Source organism: Symphalangus syndactylus, chromosome 19 (assembly GCF_028878055.3).
Source record: "Symphalangus syndactylus isolate Jambi chromosome 19, NHGRI_mSymSyn1-v2.1_pri, whole genome shotgun sequence".
Classification (NCBI taxonomy): domain Eukaryota; kingdom Metazoa; phylum Chordata; class Mammalia; order Primates; family Hylobatidae; genus Symphalangus; species Symphalangus syndactylus.
The window spans coordinates 45,554,029-45,571,129 of record NC_072434.2 but is presented as its reverse complement, the minus strand read 5'-3'; the positions used below and the strand labels follow the sequence as shown (position 1 = coordinate 45,571,129).

Genomic DNA, 17,101 nt, shown 5'->3' with positions numbered 1-17,101 from the left:
GCAGTGGCTCATGCCTGTCATCCCAGCACCTGGGGAGGCCAAGACAGGCGGATCGCCTGAGGTCAGGAATTTGAGACCAGCCTGGCCAACATACAGAAACCCCGTCTCTAATAAAAATACAAAAATTAGCCTGGCGTGGTGGTGCATACCTGTAATCCCAGCTATTCAAGAGGCTGAGGCACAAGATCACTTGAACCCAGGAGACAGAGGTTGCAGTGAGCTGATGTGCCACTGCACTCCAGGCTGGGCGACAGAGTGGGACTCCATCTCAAAAAAAAAAAAAAAAAAAAAAAAAACCGAAGGAAAACTATCTGATTAGATGATTAGACTATAACTAGCTGTACAGTGAAATACTACACAACCACTAAAAATGTTTAATGATGCTGATTGACATAAAAAGGTGTTCAAGAAATGGTACTAAGTGAAAAATACAAGTTAGAAAATACATCATCCCTCTTTTGCTTAAAATTTTAACATATAGATAAGTGTGCACACACATACACATACACACACAAAATAAAGGATATCCACCAAAACAGTGCTTCTCACTCGATGATAGTATTAAGGGAGATTTATGTTTTCTTCCTCTTGCTTATTCATGTTTTCTACTACTTCTATCATAAACACGCATTATTTTATGTAATATTTTAAAGTTAAAAGGTTTTAAATTCGATAGCTACATTCAGGTCTAAAATGCAGCACAAAATCTTTATGCCGTATGACTCATACTCAATGGACTATGAGTGTAAGCAGTCCTGATATTATCAGTAATAAAACTCCTGATTGGCTGCCCTGCCTATGGAGTAGCCATTCTTTTGTTTCTCTACTTCTAAAAACAAAAGAAAACAAGAAAACTCCTGATGTATTAAAAAGCACCTCAGCATGGCCGTACTGCCTTACTGCCTCTGGGATAAACCAAGTAACTGATTGCTTATGGTCACCACAAGCATCAGTGTAAATGTGTACGGCAGCAAAAAAAAAAGCCATACTGGGACAACCTTTAAGAAGGGTGCCCAGTCAGCCAGAGGCATGAGTGTTATCCAGGAAGTAGAGGATATGCATGGAGGCACATATACACACAAATACACATCACCCGGTAACTGACAAACAGCAAAAACTTAAATGCCAAAACTTCCGTTTTTCTTTATACATTTTAATTGCTTTGAATGTCTTTCTCCCTGCCTTCTTAAATAAAGTACACTGACTAAAACTAGACTTACGGCATCATCATAAACATGTATTATTATGTCTTATGATACATTGTTATGCATCATAAATCTGTATTATTAGGTTTATGTATTATGTTCTTATTCAGTGTTGCCCTTACGGCTGTTTAATACACCCTACATCTTTTTTTTCTTCTTCAGTATTTCTGTCTTTTATAATCTGACTGTTTCTCTTGTTAGCTGACCTTTTATACTGCTGGTAAACCTCTCTGCCTCTAAATAGATTTCTGCCTTCTAGTTTGTTGCTTGTAAGATATGAGTTAGGAGAAGTAATCAATGAACTTAAAAGTTCTAGTACAAATAAGTCATAGTCATTTCTAAGTGAGAAACTGAAGGGCTCTCCTAGGAATAAAACACTCAGAAACTTTCTTGATTTTTTTTCTAGGTTCTGGGATATACTATAGATTGTACTAATATGGTAGTCACTAGCCACATGTAGCTATTTCAATTTAATTATAATCACATAAAACTACTGATTTCAGTTTCTCAGTTATTTTCAAGTGCTCAAGGGTCATGCATGGCTAATGACCAGTTAATGGAAAGCAGAAATATAAATTTCCAATGTCACAGAAAATTCTATTAACAGTGCTGTTTTAGACAACTGAAGCTGCTGGACAAATAAAATGTCATTAATAGTATCTATTTTCCGAAGCAGCAAGTGGGCTGAAGAAAAGAGTAAGATCAATCACTAACTGCTACCTTTTCTCTAGCTATTTTAAAAAGATAAAAATTCTTACTAGTAGCTTCCATTAAAAAGCAACCATCATACAGATTCATCAAAGCAAATAAATAGAGGCCAAGACATGTATATTTAAAGAAAATGGATTGGAAACAAATCAACACTGTCCTTGGTTCTTCAAGCCTATTCCAAAAACACACAAACAAACAAACAAAAAATATCTGCAAAATAATGAAACCTACTGGGATAGACATTCAATCTATACTTCTTTTCTAGAGGAGCAGGCAAAGCCCCTGACCAAGACAAGGTCAATTCAATACTAATAGTACTATCAAGCAGGTAGGACACTTGTATTTATTTATTATCTAAGCTCCCAAAAAGGAGCTTAAGTAGTTTCAGAAACATTCTACACATAATAGAAAAGACTAAAAACTAAGCAGTTAAAGTCATCTGACTAAAGAGAAAATATGGGTAGGAAAATAAGATAAAGTCATGGTCAGTTACAAGATGTAATTATAAGATAAAAATGTACCAGCTGCTCAGGAAAAACTATGGTGACATCTAAGATAAGTATCTCATATGAGTCCTCATATAGGATACATTATGATATCAAGGACAATTCCTTCAATTAGCAACCCTGGGATAGATAAAGTTGAGGTCCATTTAGTTGTTTCTTACAGTAATGTAATCTCATAACATAATGTTACAAAAGCAATAGATTCAAATACTCAGCTAACAATCTGGCTTGATCTAAAAATAATATATTTAAAGTATATAGTAAACAAATAAACAATATCTGGTAAAGCCAAGGCCAGGAAACACTGGTTGCTCCTAAGAGAGACAAATACTAATGCTCCCTAAAATTTCCCATTATTTATAGGGCAAATACATAAAGGCCATTTTTGTTTTGCAGCCCCTTCCAACATTCATTTCCCTTCAAGTCTGCCCAAAGGTTTCCAGGTAGTTCTCTTTCTGCCTCCCAGGTCCCCCGGAAAGTCCTCTAGAATATAGCCATGAACATTTAAAGACACTGCAGTGAACACGCTTTACTTTCCCTACCCCACACGAAGTCAAAATTCATGCAATCCCAGAAAAGCCTGGAATAAAACCTAATTGCTAATTAATTAAAAAATAAAGTTTCTTATATGAACACCAAAGTACAGGAATTTTACCTTCAGAGAGCCACTATGTCTTTCTCATCCCTGGTAAGTACTTTCTTTATTCCCCACTTTTTCTCTGATGAATTGACATTCCAACATCAGTACACATCTGTTAAAGCTTTAGATTGCTACTTACTTTTGAATCTAATTTTTGTTTTACATATGCACCATTTGCTGCTGTCAGGACATCGTTTATCAGAATAAAAACATATCCTTCCAGATCAAATGCCAAGTCAGAGCTGCAAAACATAAGCAACACCTTAAGAACAACTTAAAGAACAGGCATTTAATTTTAAATAGATATGAGCTAAAATATTTACGAGAACATATGCTCATCTAGGGAAGTGAGTATCAGGCATTGTATCAGCTACTAGTATTTCCTGATTTCTGGTCATAGTTTGCAATTTCACCTTAATAAGGGATTCCTCATAAATAAGAGGCACTAACATTTAAACACATAATTAGCAACAATCATTCATGTCATTTAATAGCACACTGCTCTGCATTCAAAGCCAGATGACAAAAAGCACCAGATTACCATTAAGTACATCTGTGAAGCAGGCAGAAGCAGGCAGAGCTCAATTTCATAGACAAGAAAACCAAAAGGACGAGGCTGTTAACTAGTCATTTTCTGAAGGTCCACATGGAAGGTAGGACTATCTTGCATAGGTAGTTGGGCCCCTGGGTGAAATTTCTGAAGTGTGGATCATGGTTAGTTCTGAGATCAAGCTAGGACAATGTCTAAGCACCTAGCAGGAACTCAAATACTTAAATAATTGCTGAATGAACCTGTGAAGTATAACTTGGGGGGTTTAAGGAAACTGAAAATTTCTGGAACTTAGAGTACCAGGCACAAGATAAGAATTTAGTAAATTAAACAGAATAAATGAAAATCTGAGAAAGGTATGCCTTCAGCATACTTCAGCACCCTAGCTAAAATAGTGGCTCCACAGACTATGATTTTGCAGAGATACTGTATAGGAACCAAGACTTATCTAATAATTCTATGCCAGTGCAATTTTAGGCAGGACTAACTTAATGCACACTCCCTACCCCAAGCAGTCTAACAACCTTCTGACTGACTTCAGAGGTCTGAGTTCCCTTCCTTTCAATCTTTTTCCAAGTCAAAGGGTCTAACCAGATAAGGCTGGTCCGGACAGTAATCCTTTTCAGAAGTTTTTTGTAGACCCAAGAAAGCCCTGAGGTACCCCTGTTGTTTGGTACAATTTTGGGTCCCATCAGCTTCAAGGAAATGTTTCAAAGACTAGCAGGGCACCTCTAAAAAGAAAGGTAAGAGGCTAGTATAGAATTTTTCTCCAAGGGGGGAATATGACATAGAAGGAAAAGCAGTTAGCTATATAGCCAATTTCTAGTAACCAATTATGCCACTCTCTTTTTTTTAGAATGAAATTTTACTTGGAGATTGGACTTGTAAAACAGGACTGGACTGATAATATTTTCTTCCACCTATACTACGGGAATGTGATGAAGGTAAATGAGTCAATTCAAGAAGTACACTGGAACTCCTGGATGGAAAACATATGTCTGGCAGAATGTGTGGCATTAGCAAATACATATATGCATGCCCTGGGCTGATTAAAATGTTGTAGAAGACTTCTAGCAATCATTATAATTTTCTCAGTCTGTAGGGTATACATTTTCCTCATGTATTTTAAAACTTAAGAAAAATGGGAAAAGCTTTAATAACCTAATAGAATATCTAAGTTATGGCATTTGTGACATATCTTATGTGAGGCCAATTAAAGCAATGTTATTATTCATTATTCGAAAAGGCAAGCAAATGTTTCACAGTCATTTTCCTCACCTCACAGAAGAGGAGACATGCTTTTCTTTAGCAGCATGCAAAATTAAGAAATGCCAGGCCAGGCGTGGTGACTCACGCCTGTAATCCCAGCACTTTGGGAGGCCAAGGCGGGCGCATCACGAGGTCAGGAGATCGAGACCATCCTGGCTAACATGGTGAAACTCCGTCTCTACCAAAAATACAAAAAATTAGCCGGGCGTGGTGAAGGGCGCCTGTAGTCCCAGCTACTCGGGAGGCTGAGGCAGGAGAATGGCGTGAACCCGGGAGGAGGAGCTTGCAGTGAGCTAAGATACCGCCACTGGGCTCCAGCCTGGCGACAGAGCAAGACTCCGTCTCAAAAAAAAAAAAAAAAAAAAGAAATGCCATATGGTTTATAAAAACACACAGGCTCTGAAGAAAGCCACAGATTCAAATTTCAGTGCTGCCATTAGCTCTGTGACCTTAAACAAGTTACTGAACTTAAGTTTTAGTTTCTTCAACTATAAAATAGGAAAATTATACCCATACCTCTCAGAGGTGTTGTGAGGAATACATAATAAGATGTGTAAAATGCCAAACATATTGTGTGGCACATGCTATGTGCTCAGCACAACGACAGTAACAAATTCTAAATTACATCAATTTAAATTTTAACAATCCCAAGAATCTTATTTTTGTCAACCTTTATCTTAATACAGCCAAAAAGATTTAACCTTTTCAAGAGTCTTCTAGATGCTTTTCAAAGATATAATTCTTATTTAGGCTATAAAAAATTGTTATTGATAAGTAATCATTTATTATCAATAATTATTGACAATTTATAACGTGCTAGTCATAGGCCCGCATCTTACCTGGCAGCTACGAAGGCTCCAATAATCATTGCAAATACAGTCATTTTAATACCCCAAGAAAAAGTCTTCCTACAAAATAAAAAATGTTAAAATACACACGACTTTATTCCCACACTCATTTTACAACAGAAGCAAAAAATATGATATGCTTTCTCAAAAGCTATAAACAATCATATTTTAAACATTTCTGAGAAACTGGACGTTTAAAAGAACCCCTTTGATAAAGCAAAAATTTATTGTTATATCAGTTATTATACCCACTTTTGAAATTTTCACCTATTGTTATTATTAGTGAGTTTGAATTTTTGTAAAGCAGAATTTAACAGAAAAATGTCACATTCATTTGTAATAAAAGGAGCTAAGACATGAACACTATTTAAAACCTATACCTATGATTCTGATCCAGCTTCTCCCAGTGGCAGTAGTACAGAAATTCTAGAATGTAAATCTCACCTTCAGATAAGATTTTCAACTCCAATTCATAACCTTCCCAACTGCCACTCCCACAAACTATCAATTCCAGCAGCCAAGAGAGAGGGTTGCTTAACCTTCTCAAAAGGTAAGGTAGGAACAAGACAAATAATTTAATATCTCACATATGCTGGGCACCTTTTCAAGGTGATTTAAAGAACAGATATATTAGAAACTTAGCTCACTTGAGTAAAACTCCTTCAGCAAACATTGTAAACAGGATGGAGAACCTTCTCAGAACTGTAAACATTGGCAAGCTGGAAAAAAAAAAGATAATTAGGTAAAATAGAATTTAACAATTTGTTTTAAACTAAGATTTTCCAAATTGGTAGTTAAAATAATGCTATTCTTCCATTATGGAAATTCCATACTGATTCATTTATGGTTAAACCCTGCTTCTCTCTAGAAACAATTCCTACTTGAAGGCCTACAAGAGTTGCTTTTAAAAAACTACTAGAAGTGACAAACATTAAATTAACTACAAAACTTTATTCTGCTAATTATGCAAAACCCTAAGCTGTAAATATGTCATTTTTTAATAGAAAAAGGCTTCCTTCTCATTTTTTCACTAGTCTGACCTCCCTTCCCACCCCCTAGACCACTCAAAAACCATCTATGAAAATCTTACCCCATGAAATGCCTTGACTGTCCTTTTGTGGATGTAATTTTGTCTTCATCTAAATTCCCAGAGCATTTTGCTTGTACCAATCAAACATACAGCTTCTTGCAATATATTTATTTCTGAATATATCTTATCTCACTCCAAAGTGCCTTATACTTAGCTGGCAATCAAAGATAGGTGTGAATGAATGGTTGGATGAGATGGATGAAAAAAAGCAAACTCTATACAAGAGGCACTTTGCAGAAGGCCTGCATTTCTTTCCTGGTGGGTAATGAAATGGAAAAAAATGTCCCACCCATGATAAATTTGACTTCCTTGGAACCCTCTTCAGAGATATCATCTTGGTCATTCTGTCAGGTTTCTTGGGTTTTAAAGGAAGCAATGAAAAACACCTTGTCCCTGATCCTCAGAAATCTCTCCATTCTATTTTACAATGCCAGGGTTTTAGCTTGTGCGGTAGTGGTGAAGCCACTGGGTTTCTGTTAAATGTTTTCTCTATTTGTGTCATTTTAATACCATACACACCTGATATGTACACTACAATAAGAGCAGAAGCCAGAAACCAGGAGGTTAGAGGGAAAGATAGTGTTACCACGGAGAGGAGAGCTATTGCTTCTTTCTGAAAATAAGTATGTTGCCTCTACAGTTATATGCCATGGGTAAGATATTAATAATATTTTTATCAGGGTTCTAGCTGATGTTACCTTACTTCACATTAAAAGAAAAACTGCAAAAGTTCTTGTGCCTACCCTCTAATTTTGCTGTGTGGAAGTTGCCTAAAATATTTATGAACTATATTAAAGAACTGAAATCCCAGAAGCCTAGTATATATCTCCACTATTGTAGCTCTAGAAAAATAATAAAAATTTCCTATCATAGCATTTTATAACATTTTAAGACTTCTAACATCAAAATGAGGCATAAAAAAAACAAAAACAAAAAACTCCTCTTTCTCTTCAAAGAAAAGAGCATAAACCATAAACTAAAACCTTTGGCACCATCTTCATTATTTAGTAGTAATAGAAGCTTTCTGGACCTTTCATTTTTTTCCAGAATCAATAACAACGTGTTAAATATTTGACATTCAAGTACAATTTTAAGAATACATTATATTAACCTCACTAGTAAAATAAAGTTATCCATACTTCAGTTTCTTTGTGCTGAACAGTCCCGTGATTTGGTTCCCAAAATATAGTAGAGGTAGTGGAAACGTCTAGAAAATTTAAAAAGGGATAACAAAACTCAATAATAAAGATAGCTAAAACAAGGTCCTTTCAAACAGAAACAGTTTTGTTTATATGATCAAAATTTTTTCCACTTAAAACATAAGATTAGTTATCATACACAATTTTGACACCCAAACACCCAAACAACACTTATGCTTGGATAAACAACATTACTATGGCAGAAAAAAAGGAAGGAAGGCAGGGAGAAAAGACAGAAATATATGAATATGATCAATGTGAGACAGAAACATCATTTGCTGTAAAATATGATAACGTATTAGAGGCCATGGCTCTAATGTCAGCAGAAAAAGTAAAGGGGCATTTCATCTTCGTTTGGAGTCAAGCAGAGGCAGACAGTATAAAATAAGCCCAAAGAATAATGAATGCAGGATACACTGGCTAGATTAGATGGATAGAGAAACTGCAAAACTATTGTACTCTCAACAAGTGTGCATTAATTAAAAACAGAAGAATATTCCTAGGTTATTTTTTCTCTTAAGTTTAAAGAGATTGTAGGCCTTCTTTGACACATATTACTACTTTTATTCTTTACATTCATTATAACCACTCTAGACTGGGCAATTTTGAGGCTGCAATTTTTAAATACGCAAGGCACTGATAAAATATATTAATACATAGTGACTTCATTTCACAAAATAAAGTATCGCTTTTCTTCTTTTACCTTTCGAGGTACATTTCTGTCAAGGTCAGGAAACTTGACTACTCTGAGCGCCTTTCCCACCCAGAGAACTGCCACTGTGGCCACCATCTGTAAACAGAGAACACAGATTCACTGTTCTACACATAAAGACACACACAGAAGTTCTAACAACATAAACCACGTAATGGTGAGAATTCCAACTAACCTGGCCAAGTCCAACACATAGTGAGGAGGGAAATCTACAAAAAGGGCAAAGAAAAAAACAAGATCAGAACAAACCTAACTTAGCTCCGTGAATTCAATTTGCACATCGGCAACGTTAATAAGGCATTCCGATACAAGCCACACCAACGTCCGCCCCTAAATCAAACAAAAATCTTGGGAGAAAACTCCCTGCCGGTTGGTTGTCAGGCCACCCCGCTGATGTAGCCTCGGGCGACCGCTTGTCTCATCTTGTCCGAGTCTACAATTTCAGTCCGCTGCCTGCAAAGGATTTCTCAAGGCAGTGAAGATACAGATCTCTGCAACGGTTTCACACACCTTTAAAAAAAAAAAAAAACAACAACTTCTGCCTCTGGGTCCCAGTGTTAGCAAGGGAATAATTGTCCGCGGGGGTGAGGATGCTGTCAGCGGGTGCAGGGTACACCGAAGCCCCGGCCCCCTGTCCAGGCTGCGGAGGAGGGAGGCTTCCCTCGCTCTCCTCCCTGATCGACATGCATAAGGGCTCAAAAGTCACAAAGCGAGTCACTTTGCTCCATCTCTTTGAAGGGCAAGGTTTTCGGGGCGGTGCGCCCAGGGCATGGCAGGCGAGCCCCAAACATGCCGGTCCGGCCGGAGCTCCGCGCAGGGAGCAGACCCCGGCCACAGGCCCGCCCGCCAGGCCGGCTCCGCTGCCCGGGCCGCGCGCGTCAGCCGCCCGCCCTCCCCAGCACCCGCCCAACTTTGTTCGGCTTTAACTTTGGCAGTCAAAGTCCAGGGAGCCGGCGCCCCGCCGCCGCCGCCCGCTCCTCCTCCGCGGCCTCGCCCGCCGCCGCCTCGGCCCTACCTGTAGTTGGTGAGCACGCTCTTATTCACCACCACGATCAGGAAGGAGCTCACGCCGTAAAAGCCGGCGGCCAGCAGCTTCAGAAACACGGTCAGCGTTTCGGCCGACGCCATCCCCAGCTCCTCCTCATCTCGGAGTGTGGAGGATTTCGCGGGGGCTTCTCCTTTAACCCCAGCATGCTGACGTCTATGAACTTCCGCCATGGCTGCCGCAGCGGCGCGGGCCTGGCGGCGGGGCCTAGCGGCTCGGGGGCCTGCAGCGGCGGCTCCCAGGGGACTCGAGGAGTTGGGGACCGCAGACTAGGCCAGCTGCGCGCTCGCCGTCTCGACTCCCCGCTTGGCCGCCGCCCGTCCCCGCCCAGGGGCAGGGACGCCGGGGTTCACACCCCTGGAGACTTTGCTCGGTCATTGTGCAACGCTGGGTCAGAGGGTAGGGCCGCGCCGGGCTTAGCATGGGCAGGGGTTGGAGAGAGCCTGGAGAAGGGGCAGTGGCTACCCCCCTGCCCGAGGCGGACAAGGAGAAGCCAGGGGAACTACATCGAGACACTAGAGCGCCGGGCGACAAACCACAGACTCCGGGTAACAGTCGCTCTGCGCCTGCGCACGAGCACGCGCTGGGTCTCTCCGCGGGGCGCGTACCTGGGGCGGGGGGAGTCTGGTGGCAGAGGGGCTGGAAGGCCGTATTCTCCGGATAACTGCCGCAACTAAGTGCAGACCCTCCTCCCCTCTGTTACAGGTGGCCGGCCAAGTAGTTACAGTACACTGCGTCTAGACTAATTTTGAATGCTCTTTTAGCCTCTCTTGCAGGGGGTAAAAACCCTTCAAAAGTATCAGATGTGGATCAACAGTAAACACTCAACGAAAATTTCATTCTGCAATGCCTTAGGCTTCTTACACTTTCTAAACCCAGAAAACAACAAACAATACTTTCTTTTCAGATTAAGAAGTTTTGTTTGTTTTAAGAAAAATGTTGACATATCCCAAAAAGCAAGATAAGCAGCGTGGGGATTGGTGAAAGCACAAGGTGTTTGGAGCCTAAAAGACTTATTTCCAGTTGTAGGATCCCTAGAAATGACGACCCCCCCTCGCCCCCCCAACACACGCACTCCTTATTGTGTGTCTTGGACCAATTAGATGACCTCCCTGAACCTGATCTCTGTGGATGTGTAGCTAGCAAAGAGCTAGTTTTCGGTAAATGGTAGTCATTAGTGTATAACAGAAGCAAATCATTATGATCGATTTAAGCAAAGAAATTACATATTGAACTTTAATAGATTAGTAAAGAAGAGCTTTGTATTATTTTTCTAAGTGCTTGGTCTGTATCTTTTTAAATTTCTTCTTTTTTTTTTTTTCTTATTTTTATATTTTGGTAAGCCAGGTATAGTGGTTCACACCTGTAATACCAGCACTTTGGGAGCAGGTAGAATGCCTGAGCCCAGGAGTTTGAGACCATCCTGGGCAACAAAGTGAGACCCTGTCTCTACAAGAAAATAAAAAAATTAGCCAGATGTGGTGGTGCACGCCTGTGGTCCCAGCTACTCGGGAGGCTGAGGTGGGAGAATGGCTTGAGCCCAGGAGGTCAAGGCTGCAGTGAGCTATGATCATGCTACTGCACTCCAGCCTGGGCAACAGCACAAGACCATCTTAAAGAAATAAATTGTGGCAAAATATACAAAGTATAAAATTTATCATTTTAACCCTTTTTGAGTATACAATTGAATGGCATTAACTGCATTCACATCGTTTTGCAACCATCATCACTAATCCATCTTTAGAACTTTTTCACCATCCCAAAGTGAAACTCTTTCCCCTTTAAACAATCACTCCCTGTTTCCCTACTTCCTTCCCTCTCTGCTGTTAACCAGTGTTCTACTTTCTGTCTCTGTGAATTTGACTACTCCAGGTACCTCATATAAGTGGAATCATGTAGTATTTGTCCTTTTGTGATGAACTTACTTCATTAACATAGTGTCTTCAAGGTTCAGCCACGTTGTAGCATATGTTAGAATGTCCTCCCTTTTTAAGGCTGAATAATATTCAGTTATATGTGTATAATTGGTTTATATCTTTTGAGTTACTTTGAGAACACCTATGTTCTTCAAGCGTTCCTTAAAAAACTGGCACACAGGATGAGGTTCTTAATGTAGCCTACAAGGTCCTAGATAATGTGGTTCCTACCCACATCTCCAGAGGCACTATTCACGTTTCCCTCCCTTAAGGTGCAGATAAATCAACAATGTGGGTTCTGGCTTCTGTGTCTTTACTCTCATTATTCCCTCCATCTGGGCTGCTTTTTCTCTTCCTCCTCTCACGCAGCTCCTGAAAAACTCTTACATTTCCTTCCGTATTCTGGCAGAACATTACCTCTTCTCTGGGCAGTCTTCCTTCACACTGCCCCCGACTTCCCTCTACATAATTGCTCTCTCTCCTTTGTGCCTCTCCTACCGCATCTTTATAGAGTGTCCATCTGCTCCTGCTGCTATAACAAAATACCTGAGACTGGATAACATAAAAAATAGAAATTTATTTTCTCACACTTCTGGAGGCTGAGAAGTCCAAGATCAAGGTGCCACCTTAACCACTGCATCCTCTGAAGGGGAAGAACACCATGCCCTCACATGGCGGAAGGGACAGAAGTTCAGAAAGGGACAAACACTGTGTGAAACCTCTTTCATAAGGCATGAATCCTACTCACAAAGGCAGAGCCCTGATGACTTAGTCACCTCCTAAAGGGCCTGCCTCTTAATAATATCACATTGGTGATTAAGTTTCAACATATGAATTTTGGAGGACACATACAGACCACAGCAAAAGGGCTCTGCATTACATGTTTACATATCACTCTCTTCCACTAGACAGTTGCTTCTTGAGGACAGGGGCAGGCAAGGATGCCTAACACAGTTTAGATATTTTAGTTGATTGAATCAATGAAAACAAGGAAAATGATTAAATTTCTTCCTTGACTGCTAGCTTCAAAAGGAAAAATAACTAAGACATTGTATTTTAAGAAACATCCTTGTAGAAAAAAATATTATAGAAGTAACAATTCCCCTCATAATAAAAAGCAAATATATATGTATATACACATTTTTACATATTTTAAAAAACATATCTGGGATAGAACCAGAGAAGAACACTAATCCTCAAGCCACACACTGCCGCTGCCACTTAGTAGTTTTGTGACCTTGGGCAAATTGCTAGACATCACTGTGCTTCGATTTCCTCACCTGTAAAATGGGGATAACAATCGTACCCACCCCATAGAGTTATGATGAGAATTAAATGAGTTAATGAATGTAAAGTGCTTAGAACATAATATGAGTGTTTATTATAATTACTATTATCACTAGTATTATTATGCAATCTTTCTCTTTTCGCTTACTATTCCTTGATGGTCTTTCTGTGGCAACACTTAAACTTAACCTCATTCTTTTCAAAGGCTTCAGAGTATTCCATTAGTTGGATGCATCTTCATGTAACCCTACAGACATTTAAGTTATTGCCATTTTTCAGTGTACAAACAATACTTGTCCATTCAACTTGGTGCAAGTATAAATTTCTAGAAGTAGAATTGCTTAGTTAAGGCTACTTTTTAATAAAAAAATTAATAGAATTGAGAAAATTCCAAATTAACAACCTCCAAAGAGTTTATACTCATTTTTTATTCCTGCTAACACGGTATGAAAATGAAACCCTCTTTTATAAAGTGAAGAGAGCAGCAATGGAGAACAATGGAAGAGGTGAGATAATATTTCATGTTCTACCCTGTGGAAATATGAAATGCCGGGCACAAATTTTCAAAATCATAAGTTATGATTACACAAAATAAAAATAAGAGTGCTGATCCAGGCAACTACTGTTTTTCTCAGCATGATGACTTTATTAATTAACAAATATTTAAGACCTATCACAGGCCACAAACTGCGTTGGATTTTCTCAGCCCCAGTAATGATTTGGTTGCTGTGGACCCTCAGTAAAACGCTATGGAGTTTAATGGAGTCAAGCATTCTCATTAGGTACCCACAAAGATAAGATAGGTGCCATCTCTAGTAGGATTTTTATCTCTTTCCCATGTTATAGGTACTTAGACTTTGGGGTAAATTTTGGTATTTTAGGTCCTCAGATCTGTTTCCTAGCCTCAGTCATATTAATCACAGAATTATATATGGAGTATTTACACATCATTGGGTGAAACTGAATAAATATTGAAATATATCTTAAAAAGTCATTCAAGATAACAAAGACTGAATTAAATGTTCTTACTTAGGTACAAGTATACTCTATTTGGAAAGGTCAACTTTGTGGGTTGATAAATTTTACATCTTACTGGGTAGAATTACTAGCAAAAACTCTTCTTAGTATTAAATGATGTCTTTTTATCAAAACATTACCTTTAGGTATCCTGTTTTTCATTGAGGGAGTATTGATTCTGTATGCAGTTTTTTAAAACATAGCTTATATTACTTCTTTTCCCCACACTTTTCCCTTTCCCTTGGCCCACTTGTTCCTCTCATAGTGGAATGTATATAGGTCTCTTGTTATCCACCTGCATTCACCAGTTTCTTATTTCACTGCCAACCTAGATCATACCCAGTGACCTGCTGTGTTGCATAGCTGGTTACTTTATAGTCAAGGAGCAAGGGTCATACATGTTTCCTATTTGAACAATACTTTAAAAATTCTGAGAACCAGAGAGCATGGAGCTTCTCTGCAGTGCCTTGTACTTTTCTATATTGGACTGCAAGGAATGAACTTATTGACCACTGATGATGAGCCTCACAATGTGCTACTCTTCTAATTCATTATCTCATTTCACCCTAACCACTGTGAGAAGCAAGTATGGTGAAACAACATATAAACAGGAAAACAAGAGCTGAGAGGGAGTATTAGACATACACTGCATCCCACAGCTCTAAGTGACTGTGTACATATTTGGTCCTAGGTCTGTTTAGCATTTATTCTGTGTTCCTCCACTGGACACTCTTGCCTCCTTTGGGGCAGATGGACAAGACCTACTTTTACGAGACATTCTGGCAATGTCAATACTTTCTTCAATGACCAAGTTTAGTGTTTATCAACCCTATGAAGAAGGATAAGCAGGATAAAGGAAGAGTAATGTGTTGAAGTCATAGTCAATCATGACTCATTCACAAATAGCATACCAGACACCAAGTTAGGCACTGGAAATACAAAGACATTTCAAGCTCAGTATATTTACAACTGAACTTTATATAAATCTCTCCCAAATAAGTTGCTTCTTTGAATCTCCAATTTTAGTGAATTGACCTCACTATCCACCTATTTACCATGGTTCTGCTCTCTCTATAATCACCCTGCAAGCACTCTTTAACCCCCACCAAACTAATTTTACCCCCTCCACTACACTGAAGCTGTTCACTGCAAAGTTACCCATGACCTCCATGGGACTAAACCCAATGAACACTCTTAGTCCTCCTGCTTGACCACTCTACAGCATTTACGTTGCTGATATTCTCCCTTCTTTTAGCTACACTTTCTTCTCTTGACTTCTGGAGCCCCATACTCTCTGAAACCTCTCCTGGTACTCTGGCTGCTCCTTCTCATCCTGCTTTGCTGGTTCCTCCTCTTCTCACAGACCTTTAAAGTTTTACATTCCTCAGGGCTCAGTCTTGGGTCTTCTCTATTCTATGTATTCTTACTAAATCTCATCCCATTCCATGGTTTCAGTTATGACTTATTGTTTGCCAGTGCTTACCAAATCTACATTACTTGTGTTCTCTCTAAGTCCAGATTAATGTACCTGACTGCCTCCTGAATATCTTCACTTGGATAACTCTCTGTTATGCTGCTCAACATGCCTGAAACTAATCTTGTCATTTTCCCTTTTACTCCAGCATTCTGCTTCTCTATTGTTCTTCACTGTATCAGGTAATGAATCCTGACAGTTGAGATCCTAGTTGTCTTTTTTTGCCATCCAAAATGCTTACTACTTTGCATTTATCAGATCTGAACAACATAATTTAATCAATGTGTTGAACCAGTTTATTTTGTATGAGAATATTAAGATGATCAAGATCTCTGTGAACTATATTATGGCAAAGAGTAAAAGATTGGATATCAATCCAATGATGCTACACTGCTGGCCTTGACATGTAAGAGGTCAACTGTTTTAGTTGGACCCTATAAATTAATATAGAGACAAAACATTTGCCATGTTAATAGCTACACACTAGATGTCAGGAAATGTCATGGTGATTCACCCTAGTAACACTACCTCTGGAGCATCAACTAACACTGGAGTCACCTCCTGATTAAGTTTATAACCACACTCAGTTATTTGCTAAGATTTCTCTTCTGCATTGGACAAACAGGTGACTTAAATGGAGATGTGATAGGATTAATCCATCTTTCAAGTCTTTGATAATGGCACTAATCTCTGCAACTCCTCTAAAGATGTAGTATATCTTTTTTTGTACTGTCCTGAAAGGGAAGGAAAGCTCCAGAGGCTTCCTCTTTCTACTATCGTGGTCCTTATTCCATGGGTCACATAGACACTGTGAGGATTTTACCAGCTGCCAAGCATATCTATTATGCCTAAACATATGTCTCTTCCAATTATACATTCAAGAGCTGGAGACAAAAACACACAGTGGATTTGTGGACCTACTGAGCACATCGTGTTTCAAAGTTGGGCTAGGTCTCCAGTTATCACCTGACTCACTTCTATAGTCTAAATGTGTGTGTCCCCCGACAAATTCATATATTGAAATTGTCATGTAAAAATAGAGATGAATCTCTAAGTAAAAAGGTTTTATTTGGGAATAGTATACAAGAAGTAGGATTGTAATTTGGGACTTATATACAAACCAGGATGGCCTCCAGTATATATGGAGAACAGAGTAAAAGGTTAGGATTTTATTGGAGAAAGAGGAGATTTATGCAAGTTGTTTTAAAAGAAAGTTTTTTGGTGCTGGCAGCATCTTACAAGAGCTGGAGAGTTCTGATATGTGAATGTCAGTAGTCCTTAGGGAGGACTTGTAATCTTGGAGTTTCAGTTAGGCCTTTACATTTAGAATTGGGTTTGTGAGTCAGTGTGTCAGGCATATGTTCTTGTGTAAGCGGCTAGCTGTCCTTGTGCTGCCAGCTGTCTTTGTGTGACTCACATAGTAAACTGTGGTTTGGAAAAATGTCTTGTGATAGTTTGTGTTATCAGGCAAATTGTGTGTGAGAGCCCTACCAGCATAGCCTTTCCTAGCTCCATTTTGCTGGGGTTTGACACAAGTGACTACATTTTGAATCTGACAATGTTCACAAAATCCTAACCTCTAAGGTGATAGTTTTAGGAGGTGAGGCCTTTAGGAGGTGATGAGGTCAGGAG

At 39.3% G+C, this 17,101-nt stretch overlaps 1 protein-coding gene across 1 annotated transcript in view; it reads right to left on the bottom strand.

Moving 5' to 3' along the window:
- SLC35D1 (solute carrier family 35 member D1) overlaps nucleotides 1–10,360 on the bottom strand; it is a 49,315-nt gene extending 38,955 nt beyond the window's left edge. The window contains exons 1-7 of the mRNA XM_055235103.2: nucleotides 9,746–10,360; nucleotides 8,906–8,939; nucleotides 8,722–8,808; nucleotides 7,959–8,026; nucleotides 6,377–6,448; nucleotides 5,721–5,789; nucleotides 3,202–3,304 (exon numbers count right to left, since the gene is read on the bottom strand). Of these exons, the coding sequence (XP_055091078.1) occupies nucleotides 3,202–3,304; nucleotides 5,721–5,789; nucleotides 6,377–6,448; nucleotides 7,959–8,026; nucleotides 8,722–8,808; nucleotides 8,906–8,939; nucleotides 9,746–9,948 (636 nt within the window). The 5' untranslated portion in view covers nucleotides 9,949–10,360. The remainder of the gene's footprint in view (nucleotides 1–3,201; nucleotides 3,305–5,720; nucleotides 5,790–6,376; nucleotides 6,449–7,958; nucleotides 8,027–8,721; nucleotides 8,809–8,905; nucleotides 8,940–9,745) is intronic.
- Between the last annotated feature and the right edge of the window lie 6,741 nt (nucleotides 10,361–17,101).